Here is an 11,665-nt window from a genome sequence, read left to right on the forward strand (position 1 = left end):
CGCCAGCCCACCGCGTCCCCAAGAGCCGGGGTCTCGGGCTCAGCTAAACGCCCCGGAGTCACACAAGCGCCCCATACACGTCTGCTGAGTGAACGAAGGCTGCCCATCCACCAGGGGACTGCTCGGCCCTCCCACGCCATGTCCAGGTCGCATTCGGCCAGCGGAACTTCCCTTAACGCTCGGCCGGGGTCCCCAGGCTCGCGCCCCTGACAGCAGCCGAACTGTTTATTTCCGTCCGGCTGAAGAGGCGGGGTGGAGATGGCACAAGCCGATTGGTTATGTAAATTGTGGAGCCAATTTCGGCCTATGAGCCAGGAGACTACAAGTTCCAGAATGCATCCTTCCTCCAGCCCAGGGAGAGGCCGAGGCTGCGGGAGCGTTGCCTGCTGGGAATTGTAGTCTTCATCTTGTTTGTTACGCAGGCGGAACTGGGGGGAGGGAGTAAACTATTACCACGTGACGTTCGGGTCAGGTGGTTGGGCCAGCCTCCGCGCTCGAGCTGTGACTGGCTGACTCTAATAAGAAGACGCCACTAGGGGCGGGGCGAAGAGGGGCGCAAGCTCACTGCGTTTTGAGTCTCGGGACCCCTGTCGGAGAGACTATGGCGCTCAACAAGAATCACTCGGAGGGCGGCGGAGTGATCGTCAACAACACCGAGAGGTGAAAACACTGCGGAAGGATCCTAGAGGACCAAAGTTCGGGTGTCGAGGGAGTGGGGGGTGGGCGATTGGCGGTGGGGAATAAGCCCCTGAAGGGGGAGCATTGATGGAGTATGGTTGGGGGGGAATGGCTGGGGGCGGGGTTGGAGGAAGGTGGGTGGGCCGTGGGGGAGGGCCCGGGAGGTTGTGATCAGCTGGGAGGTGGGAGTGGGACGTCTGCTTGGGGACCTGGCATGGGGCGACCGGTGGGGCCTAGGGGTGATTCTTGAACCCGTTCCCAGAGTTTTGACTTCAGTAACTGGGAGGAGCCCCAAACAAAAATAATTGTCACTTATTGGATGTCTACAACGTTACTACGTGTCAGGCTCTGCGCCTTTTCTACCTTATTTAATAAATTCTGTGCAGTACAATCTACTACTGTCCACGTTTCACAGGTAGGGAAAGTGGGGGGCAGAAAGGTTAAGTAACTTGCTCGAGATTGCAACTCTGTAAGTAACAGAGATGGAATTCCAGGAAAGGAGTCTTGACTCCAAAGTTAATAGGATTAACCACCAGCATACAGGCTTCCAGTATGTTCCAGAACTGTTCAGGTTCCAGGTAAGAAACTGAGGTCCCAGGAGTGAAATTAAACAGATGACGTTTGTCAGATGTCTGACAGTTCCTGGCACTGTGTGGATCCGTAAAGTCATTCCCTTGCCTCTCTCTTTTTTTTTTTTTTTTTTTTTTTTTTTTTTTTTGAGACGGAGTCTCACGCTGTTGCCCAGGCTGGAGTGCAGTGGCGCGATCTCGGCTCACTGCAAGCTCCGCCTCCCGGGTTCCCGCCATTCTCCTGCCTCAGCCTCCTGAGTAGCTGGGACTACAGGCGCCCGCCACCGCGCCCGGCTAATTTTTTGTATTTTTAGTAGAGACGGGGTTTCACTGTGGTCTCGATCTCCTGACCTTGTGATCCGCCCGCCTCGGCCTCCCAAAGTGCTGGGATTACAGGCTTGAGCCACCGCGCCCGGCCCCTTGCCTCTCTCTTGAATGCCTGTTGGTTTGAGTCTCCTCCGAAGGCACAGGTCTCCTAATTCAAGGTTCTTTCCACTCCACCCTCCCCACCCCTTGCTCATTGCATCCTGTCTCTCCTCCAGTCTCTGCCAAGAGAAGCCCTGAATGGCCTCTCTCTCCTTTTGTTCCGTGGGTATTGAAAATCAGACCAGCCAGCTCTGGGTTGAACTATGCCGACCCTGAATTGCCTCTTGAAGGCAGAAGGAGCTTATGAGGCACCTGAGTCCCCAAAGGAGACATTGTGGAGTCAGAGCCCTGTACCCAGCTAAGGCCAGCATCCAGTTGCCCTGTGACTTGGGAATGTTATGATGAGTCAGAGGAAAATGCCTAGAGTGACCCAGCAGGCTCACTTTCCCTCTATCTTACCTACTCAGAGTCTGATGGGTAATTCCTTCTTTTCTCTGAGCGGTACTTCTCTTTTTTTTTTTGAGATGGAGGCTTGCTCTGTCACCCAGGCTGGAGTGCAGTGGCACGATCTCAGTTCACTGCAGTTCACCATCTCAGTTCACTCAGTTCACCGCCTCCTGGGTTCAAGCAATTATCCTGCCTCAGCCTCCCCGGTAACTGGGATTACAGGCACTTGCCACTACACCCAGCTAATTTTTTGTATTTTTACTAGAAACAGGAGTTCACCATGTTGGCCAGGCTGGTCTCGAACTCCTGACCTCGTGATCCGCCCTCCTTGGCCTCCAAAAGTATTGGGATTACAGGAATGAGTCACTGTGCCCGACCACTTCTCTTTTCTTAGACCAGTTGTTTCCCACTTACCTTTCCCCAGTCTGAGAAAGTTGTGATATCTGGGGGGAGGCAGAAGACAAACAGAACCGTGTGAACCTTTTTATCATTTGATCAGAGACACCTCACACTGTCTTGTTGCATCTCTGTGTGTGAGTCAGTTCCCAGGCCTGGCCAGCTTTTCATGCCATTTGGCAACATCTCTGGGGACTGTTTTTCTTTCTGTCTCTGTGGAACTTCCTGAGACAAGAATGTATCTATCCTGCTGGGCCTTCTACCTGGCTTAGGGCTCAGTCCTGCTAAGTAAGGTGTGCCTTGTTTTAGAAAGTGCTTCAGCCTCCTGTCTGAATAAGTTGTGTCTGTAACAATTGAAGTATAAGTCCAGTGTTCAAAATTTGATAATTAGGCTGAGCATGGTGGCTCATGCCTGTAATCCTAGCACTTTGGGTGGCCGAGGTAGGTAGATCACTTGAGGTCAGGAGTTTGAAACCCACCTGACCAACATGGTGAAACTCCGTCTCTACTAAATACAAAAAATCAGCCGGGCGTGGTGACGCATGCCTGTAACCCCAGCTATGTGGGAGGCTGAGGCAGGAGAATTGCTTGAACCCAGGAGGTAGAGGTTGCAGTAAGCCGAGATCATGCCGCAGCACTCCAGCCTGGGCAACAAGAGTGAAACTCCGTCTCATAAAAAAGAAAAAAAAATGATAATTAAACTAGTGAACGTTACTCTTCAAGTCGTGAACTCCTTTGAGAATGATGGAAGCTGTGGACTCTCCGCTCAGAAAAATGCACATATGACGTACATGATCATCTCAAGGGCTTCATGGACTTTCCTGCAAACCCAGCTGAAGAACCCAGGTTTGAAAGAACCTTGAAGGAGGTCCTATTGTGATCTGTACAGTCATCTCTTAGATATGTTTATATGTTAGGGTTGAAAAACAAACCAGCAAAAACAGAGCATCTGTCAAAAGGACTTAAAAGAGAATAGAAAAGTTAAGCCAGATCACCTCACCTACTTGAGGGATGGCGGCCTCTCTAGAGCCCTGTAACTCTGCTACCACGTTGATCATTTGGGGGCTGTGTAAGCGGGGTTTGGGAAATTTTACAGAACCCCAACGTGCTCGTTTCTTCCATGGCTGCATTAATGGGGTTTTTTGTTGGTGGTGGTGGTGGTTTTTAGTTTTTTTGTAGAGACGGGGTCTCGCCACGTTACCCAGGCTGGTCTCAAACTCCTGGGCTCAAGCGATCCACCGGCCTCAGCCTCCCAAAGTGCTTGGATTACAGGTGTGGGCCACCGCTCCTAGCCCTATGAATGGCTTTATTAATTTATTTGTTTTTGAGACAGAGCTTCTCTCTCTCTCTCTTTTTTTTTTGAGATGGAGTTTCGCTCTTGTTGCCCAGGCTGGAGTGCAATGGCACGATCTCAGCTCACCGCAACCTCTGCCTCCCGGGTTCAAGCGATTCTCCTGCCTCGGCCTCCCTAATAGCTGGGATTACAGACGCCCACCACCACGCCCAGCTAATTTTGTACTTTTTTAGTACAGACAGGGTTTCTCCATGTTGGTCAGGCTGGTCTTGAACTCCTGACCTCAGGTGATCCGCCCGCTTCAGCCTCTCAAAGTGCTGGGATTACAGGCATGAGCCACCGTGCCCGGCTGGAGCTTCTCTCTTGTTGTCCAGGCTGGAGTGCAATGGTGCCATCTTGGCTCACTGCAACTTCCGCCTCCTGGGTTCAAGCAATTCTCCCTCCTCAGCCTCCTGAGTAGCTGGGATTACGGGGGCCCGCCACGACTAATGTTTTGGTATTTTTAGTAGAGATGGGGTTTCACCGTGTTGGCCAGGCTGTTCTCAAACTCTTGACCTTGTGATCCACCTGCCTCGGCCTCCCAAAGTGCTGGGATACAGGTGTGAGCCACCGTGCCCGGCCCTATGAATGGTTTTAATGCAGTACTGTTGAGAGGTTATGAGAGCTGATGTGCCGGGCAGCTGCTTGGGAGAAAGGCCCAGTGTCTGGGTGACATCGCATCTCCATACTGTCTCATCAAGGCTTTTCCTCTTTTCTCATCACAGCATCCTAATGTCCTATGATCATGTGGAACTCACATTCAATGACATGAAGAACGTGCCAGAAGCCTTCAAAGGGACCAAGAAAGGCACCGTCTACCTTACCCCTTACCGGGTGAGTTGCCCAGCAGGACAGTTGGTTGAGAGGCTTGTTGCTGTTGGAGGTGACGTGAGTCTTAGTCTCGGGTCCGCCTCAGCCTCATGAGTCAAGTGGCCTCTGAACCCTGGTGAATGTTAGTGCCTCACTCTGCCTGTTTCTCCGTCACATGCTCCTGGATTCCAGAACCACCAGGCTTTTTGTGTAACTGACCTGACCACTGGGCAGTGAACCCATGTAAATTCCAGAGCCGCTGCTGCAAAACCTCTATAGAGTTGGATGCAGCGCTGGCATGACTTGGGCCTGGAGGCCAGAGACTATTATTATTAACATTTTGTTTTCTGTGAGAGTAGCCCATGAAGCCCTGTGCACATCCAGGGTGAGAAATCTGGTAAACAGGGCACAGTTGCGTGGCACAGCCTCTGGACTGGGCAGAGAGCCCAATACTACCCCACAGAATGACAAATGCCAGGCTGCAGAATGGGCCTTGCCTGAGAGTTACCCACGTGGACTCTGAGAGCTTGAGAAATACAAATGGATGTTGTTGGAAAATTGCTGCTTGTAGCCACTTAAGGCTTAGACTTAAAGACAGGCTGGTGCAGTGGCTTATGCCTGTAATCCCAGCACTTTGGGAGGCCAAGGCAGGTGGACCACTTGAGCTCAGGATTTCGAGACCAGCCTGCGTAACATGGCGAAACCCCATCTTTACAAAAAATACAAACATAAGCTGGGTGTGGTGTCACATGCCTGTAGTCCCAGCTACCCAAGAGGCTGAGGTGGATAGTAACTGGAGCCGGGAGAGGTTGAGGCTGCAGTGAGCTGGGATCATGCCACTGCACTCCAGCCTGGGCAACAGAGTGAGACCCTGCCTCAAAAAAACAAAAGCCGGGCACGGTGGCTCACACCTGTAATCCCAGCACTTTGAGAGGCCGAGGTGGGCGGATCACGAGGTCAGGAGATCGAGACCATCCTAGCTAACATGGTGAAACCCTGTCTCTACTAAAAGTACAAAAAATTAGCCGGGTATAGTGGTGGGCGCCTGTAGTCCCAGCTACTTGGGAGGCTGAGGCAGGAGAATGGCGTGAACCCAGGAGGCGGAGCTTGCAGTGAGCTGAGATCGCGCCACCGCACTCCAGTCTGGGCGACAGAACGAGACTCCGTCTCAAAAAAAAAAAAAAAAAAAAAAAGACTTAGACCCAAAGACAGCTGGAAGAAGAGGAGCACATTTTCAAGTTTTAATCTCATGACTTAGCAAAGACAGCGGAGCCTCAAAACCCCATCTCTGGAGGCTGAAGTTGGCATCTTCAGTCACAGATTAAAGTCATGGATTTAAAACCCGGGCCTGGCCAGTCCTGGTGGCTCACGCCTGTAATCCCAGCACTTTGGGAGGCCAAAGCTGGTGGATCACCTGAGGTCAGGAATTCGAGACCAGCCTGGCCAACATGGCAAAAGCCTGTCTCTACTAAAAATACAAAAATTGGCCAGGCGTGGTGGCGCACACCCGTAATCCCAGCTACTCGGGAGGCTGAGGTGAAAGAATCACTTGAACCCGGGAGGCGGAGGCTGCAGTGAGCCAAGATTGGTCCACTGTACTCCAGTCTGGGTTACAGAGTGAGACTCCGTCTCAAAAAAATAAAAAGGCTGGGTGCGGTGGCTCATCCCTGTAATTCCAGCACTTTGGGAGGCCAAGGCAGGCAGATCACGAGATCAGGAGATCGAGACCATCCTGGTTAACACAGGGAAACCCCGTCTCTACTAAAAATACAAAAAATTAGCCGGGCATAGTGGCAGATGCCTGTAGTCCCAGCTGCTCGGGAGGCTGAGGCAGGAGAATGGCATGAACCCGGGAGGCAGAGCTTGCAGTGAGCCAAGATTGCACCACTGCACTCCAGCCTGGGTGACAGAGCAAGACTCCGTCTCAAAAAATAAATAAATAAAATTTAAAAAAAAGGAAAAAAGAAAACCCAGGGCGTTCTCCAGGCACAGGCTCCAGGAGAGCTCTTGTTACTGTTTATAGTCCGCCTCAATGGTAACTAGCGACCACTGCACCATCATGCTCGGTTCTGGAGCTCAGGCTGGAGACCCCCCCCTTTCAGGAACCCGTCCCTGCCTTGCCTCTGCTTGTCCTCCCCTTGCTTCTGCCTGTCCTTCCTCCTTCGTAGGCCCCTTCACTTAGGCACCACCGCCACCACCTCCCCACCACCATGTCAGTGACAGAGCAGTCTGCCCTGCTCATAGATACTGTCTGTGACCAGTACGTTTTTCTCCCATGTACGTGAGCTTGGCCTCTCCAGGCCGCAGTGAGCCCTTCCCCTTTCCACAGCTCTCTCCAGGAGTGTCTGGCACAGAGAGCGCCGTGGGGCTGCTGGACCCTGGCACTGAGAGCAGACTCGTCACTCCCAGGAAACAGGTGGGAAGCATGGCAGCGTGGGCGGTGCTTCCGGTGCTGATGGCCTCACCCTCTCTCCCTGCAGGTCATCTTTCTGTCCAAGGGCAAGGATGCCATGCAGTCCTTCATGATGCCGTTTTATCTCATGAAAGACTGTGAGATCAAGCAGCCCGTATTTGGTGCAAACTACATCAAGGGAACAGTGAAGGCGGAAGCGGGAGGTAGGTGATGGGAACACAGGGACACGGATGGGGCTTCCAGGGAGGTGCCCTGGGAGCCTCTGACTGCCGCCCTGGGGGTGTCCCCTTCAGACCCTTATCGCCCTAGCCATGACCTCTTCCCAGCTCTGGGCTGCCAGCTGGTGGGGTTTGATTGCCAAGAGCTGGGGAAAATGCTGGCATTAAAGACGGCAGCTCAGGTCAGCTTTTCAGAGCGTGAAGTCTGCAGAAGCTTGTGGACTGAGTCAGGATGCTTAGTGAGCCTTGGCGAGTGCATACAAATTTTAGACTCAGGAAGGAGCTGCATCAGTTCTTGAGAGGGGCCTTTTCATGAGAGCCAGGAAGAGGCAACTGCCTCTGGAAGCCAGAGTCACCCTGCTTTGGGGCTGGCTTTTTGGCAGGCCCCAGAGGCCTCTGCACTGAACTTGCCTTCCCCTTGACAGGCAGCCAGGCCCGCCCTTGCTATTGAGCGCTCTTGGTCCCTCTTTGGGCAGAAGCCAAGCTAGAAGGGCTGGAGTCTGTCCTTGGACCCCCTTAGGATGAGAGGTCTGCTCTGAATTTCAGGGTCGGTTGTTGTCGAGTGGGCTTGTGCCTGTGCAGCTGCCGAGTGCTTGACTGGGGGTGGAAAGAAACCTTGATGTTAGCTCTAAAACCACACCAAGGTGGCCTTGGCACCTGTGTACATATTGGGCCAGTGGTGGGAGGACAGGCTTGTTTCAGGAAAGAGAGGCCCTTGTTCCAAAGGGGGAAGCGAGTGTAGCAGGGCCTGGCCGGGCTGCAGTGCCGGCTCCTATGCAGGCAGCAGGCTGGAAACCATGGCACTGGGAAGTCCCCATCACAGTGCAGGCCTAGCTTCCCGCAAGCCTCCCGGGCGTCGGATGAAGCCCTGGAGAGGAAAACAGCCATCTCTTGGGGCATCGGTTTTCTTTTTCTGTGGTGTTTATTCGCTGTCCTTCCCCTCTCAGGTGGCTGGGAAGGCTCTGCTTCCTACAAGTTGACTTTCACGGCAGGGGGCGCCATTGAGTTTGGACAGCGGATGCTCCAGGTGGCATCTCAAGGTATCCAGGCTCCGAAGATTAGGGGCTGAGGACACACTGAACATGTAGGGGTTTGGTTTGAGTTTGCTTCCTTTTTGTTTTGCTTTTTTAAACATTCAAGAGGTAAGTGTCTGGGCACTAGGCTGAGCAGGCCTAGGAGTTGGGAAGGAAAGCTGTCATTGGCGTGAGCTCTGTCCTGTACCTCAGAGGCTGCGTTTCCCTGCCTGGAGCAGGTGGATCACGTTTTGACAAAGCTGTTTGGACTCAAGGACACTTTACTATGGCCTCATAAAACAAACACCAAACCAACCATTAAACTGCGGTTTTGCAGCCATTGAAAATTGGCCGGGCGCGGTGGCTCAAGCCTGTAATCCCAGCACTTTGGGAGGCCGAGGCAGGCGGATCACGAGGTCAGGAGATCGAGACCATCCTGGCTAACACGGTGAAACCCCGTCTCTACTAAAAATACAAAAAGAAATTAGCCGGGCGTGGTGGCGGGTGCCTGTAGTCCCAGCTACTCCGGAGGCTGAGGCAGGAGAATGGCGTGAACCCGGGAGGCGGAGCTTGCAGTGAGCCGAGATCGCGCCACTGCACTCCAGTCTGGGTGACAGAGCGAGACTCCGTCTCAAAAAAAAAAAAAAAAAAAAAAAAAAAAAAAAAAAGAAAATGACCGAGGGATGGGCCCAGCAGACATCCTCCGCCAGCTCACTCCTACCCCAGCCCTGAGCCTCCCTCCTGGCCTCCGTCCACCCTCCACCCTTGTCCTTGACCTCCCTTGCCTTCCCCTGGCTCTGACCTCTCCTGTCCTCTCTCATCACCCCATCCCTGACCAAGGCAGCCCCGAGTGTGGGTGGAGAGTGGAGTGGGGTGGACAGAGCATGTCTGCTGGGCACAATCCTGGGCCCCAATAGCTCCCCTCTGCAGGCAGTGGGACCGCCCTCTCCCCGCCCCAAGGCAGGCCACACTCATTTCTCTTTCCCCTTGTACTTGTAGCCTCCAGAGGTGAAGCCCCCAATGGAGCCTATGGCTACTCTTACATGCCCAGCGGGGCCTATGTCTATCCCCCGCCAGTCGCCAATGGAATGTACCCCTGCCCTCCTGGCTACCCCTATCCACCGCCCCCGCCTGGTGAGTGTGTCCTTTGCTGCCCACCCTCCCCTCATGAGCCCGCCTATCCAGGCTCCCCCAGGCCAGGGAGGCTTCATTCCTTGAGCTGCTTCAGGACTAACAGGATCTGGAGAGGCCCCCCTCAGAGGGGGCCGCAGCCGGGTGCTCACCGGGTCCCTGTTGCTCTCTTGCCGAGCAGAGTTCTATCCAGGACCCCCCATGATGGACGGGGCCATGGGATACGTGCAGCCCCCACCACCGCCCTATCCTGGGCCCATGGAACCTCCGGTCAGCGGCCCCGATGTCCCCTCCACTCCTGCAGGTGAGGGCCTTTGGGTGCTGGCAGCCCTTCGGGACCAGCCCTCTCCTCCCCAAGGTTGCACAGAGAGCCTCAGAATGGCCAGAGACTGCTGAGAGCCGCAGATGATGGATGACCCCTGGACTACCCCAGGGGCCCAGCAGGGCCGTGGCCTGGTGGTGCGGAGCTAGATTCTGGCCCCACCCCCATCCCTTAGCTACCCACATGGCCTGGGCAGGGAATGTCACCCTGTGTGCCTCAGTCCTCTCATCCTCTCATCTACACTCAGTTGGTCGGTCACGGTGGCACCTGGGGGGTTGGCTCAAGGATTAGATGAGGTGAGACATGCGATGGGCCTGGAAAGGACCATGCCAGCACGTGGCCTATGCTCAGGAAGCCTCACCTGCTGCTGTTATTGGCGGAACTGGACCCCCAGCACCAGCTGCCCCGAGCCATGGGGGCCCAGGGTCTCTGGGCTAAGCTCAGGGGGATGAGAACTTGTCACTGACACTGGGTGTGTTTGCTCTCACAGCCGAAGCCAAGGCCGCAGAAGCAGCCGCCAGCGCCTACTACAACCCAGGCAACCCTCACAACGTCTACATGCCCACGGTGAGAGAGCATGGCAGTGCCAGTGCAGCCCCGCAGCCACAGATGCTGGGAGCCACAGGGGGAAGACTGCGCCATGTTTTAAACCTTCTAACGCGAATTTTCCCTTTCTCCCTTCTTTAGAGCCAGCCGCCACCACCTCCCTACTACCCACCGGAAGATAAGAAGACCCAGTAGGCCCTCCTGCCTCCCTGCCTCCCACCCTTATCTCTGTACCCTACCCCTCCCATTGGGGCTGCACTGGGGCTGGGGGAGGGGGCGCCTTGTTCTCCCTCCAGGTCTGATCATAAACAATTACCAGGAACTAGCATTGTGGGACATTAGGGCCCCCGGCCTCAGGAGAGGTGCCGCCCAGCTTCCATGCCAGCCCAGAGCCCACAACGCTGCCCAGTGTGCCTCACTCACTGTCTGGGGCTCTCCTGGGAGCACGGGGCATCCCCTGTTCCTGTTTCACTCTCAGCTTCTCCCCTCGAAGGGACTCTCTGGCCACCTCCTCCACCGCAGTCCAGCTCCCTCAGTCTGGCAGCCACTGCTACACTCAGCCTCATGAGCCACTTCAGACCAGCCAGGTGTCTTCCCCGGCCCTGCCAGGCCCTGCTCACATTCCCTCCGCTGGTCTATGCTGGTCTCAGAAGGCCACCGTGTCTGCATTCCACTCAGCCAGGGTCCAGCTGCAGCCCTGCCACTGTCCTTCCCTTCCTTATCCTGAGTCATGCTGTTGCCACCCCGTGTGACTTTTGAAGCTGTAAAATGAGCTTCCAGGGCTTGGGTGGCGTCGGGGCAGGGCCGCCGAGGCTGGGAGGAAGTGCTTCTGCCTTTCGCTGGTGTTTCTGGAATTTGCTTTCCCTCACCTCTCACTTCCCTCTAGAAGGAGCTTCCTGACTGGAACCAGAGAATGCATGTCTGTCCACTTTTGGGCTGCTGGGTGGGGCCGGAAACAAGGGCCGCTGACCCTTCATGCCGGCCGGGACCTGCCACTAGCCCCCCAGCCTGCTTCTTCCCCTTAAGCTTCGTGCCCCTGGACGCGCTAACATTCGCTCTTGTTTGTTCCTGGACTGGCCATGAAGTGAGGAGATGGTTATCTAAAGAGAATTCCCTATTTATTGACAAAAAATCCAGTTAATATATTAATGTGAAATAAACCCTGTTTGCACCTTGATTTGTTTGCTGAAAATGTGAAATAGTAAAAATAAATAACTGGACCCTTTCTGGCTCTGCGTGTGGTGACCCAGGCGGTCTCTTCCGGAAGGAGAGCCGTCTGGCTGCCGAGGGCCCTGGAGGCTCCCGGGACGGTTCCCTCCCACGGGAGGATCCCCGTTCTCACGGCCCAGCTGTCTGGTCCCCGGGACAGCTCTGGCCTCTGGAGCCGGTTCCTGTGGTCGTCGCTCAGCAGCTGTGTCCCTCC

The 11,665-nt window shown here is 54.7% G+C and overlaps 3 protein-coding genes across 4 annotated transcripts in view; 1 reads left to right on the forward strand and 2 right to left on the reverse strand.

Annotated features, from left to right (window-relative positions):
• The window catches only part of UBALD2 (UBA like domain containing 2), a 468,792-nt gene that overhangs the window by 434,234 nt on the left and 22,893 nt on the right, over positions 1-11,665 (reverse strand). The gene's annotated exons all lie outside the window — the stretch shown is intronic.
• LOC126939213 (CST complex subunit TEN1) overlaps positions 1-11,665 on the reverse strand; it is a 224,897-nt gene that overhangs the window by 157,783 nt on the left and 55,449 nt on the right. The gene's annotated exons all lie outside the window — the stretch shown is intronic.
• WBP2 (WW domain binding protein 2) lies at positions 536-11,462 on the forward strand. Of its 2 annotated transcripts, XM_050764428.1 has the most exons (8): positions 536-660; positions 4,515-4,623; positions 7,080-7,215; positions 8,178-8,270; positions 9,243-9,377; positions 9,556-9,678; positions 10,187-10,263; positions 10,384-11,462. In XM_050764428.1, the coding sequence occupies exons 1-8, from the start codon at positions 602-604 to the stop codon at positions 10,435-10,437; spliced, it is 786 nt and encodes a 261-aa protein (XP_050620385.1). In that variant the 5' UTR covers positions 536-601; the 3' UTR covers positions 10,438-11,462. The 2 variants fall into 2 exon arrangements, with proteins under 2 accessions (XP_050620385.1, XP_050620386.1); XM_050764429.1 differs by lacking the exon at positions 9,243-9,377.

This window comes from Macaca thibetana, chromosome 16, assembly GCF_024542745.1.
Source record: "Macaca thibetana thibetana isolate TM-01 chromosome 16, ASM2454274v1, whole genome shotgun sequence".
Lineage (NCBI taxonomy): Eukaryota > Metazoa > Chordata > Mammalia > Primates > Cercopithecidae > Macaca > Macaca thibetana.

What these genes read in the sequence shown, in the direction of transcription:
- WBP2 (XM_050764428.1), top strand. Translation starts at nt 602, where the DNA reads ATGGCGCTCAACAAGAATCACTCGGAGGGCGGCGGAGTGATCGTCAAC. An exon ending in TCTACCTTACCCCTTACCGG is followed by an intron (nt 4,624 to 7,079) that starts GTGAGTTGCCCA and finishes CTCTCCCTGCAG; the next exon opens with GTCATCTTTCTGTCCAAGGG. An exon ending in ACAACGTCTACATGCCCACG is followed by an intron (nt 10,264 to 10,383) that starts GTGAGAGAGCAT and finishes TCCCTTCTTTAG; the next exon opens with AGCCAGCCGCCACCACCTCC.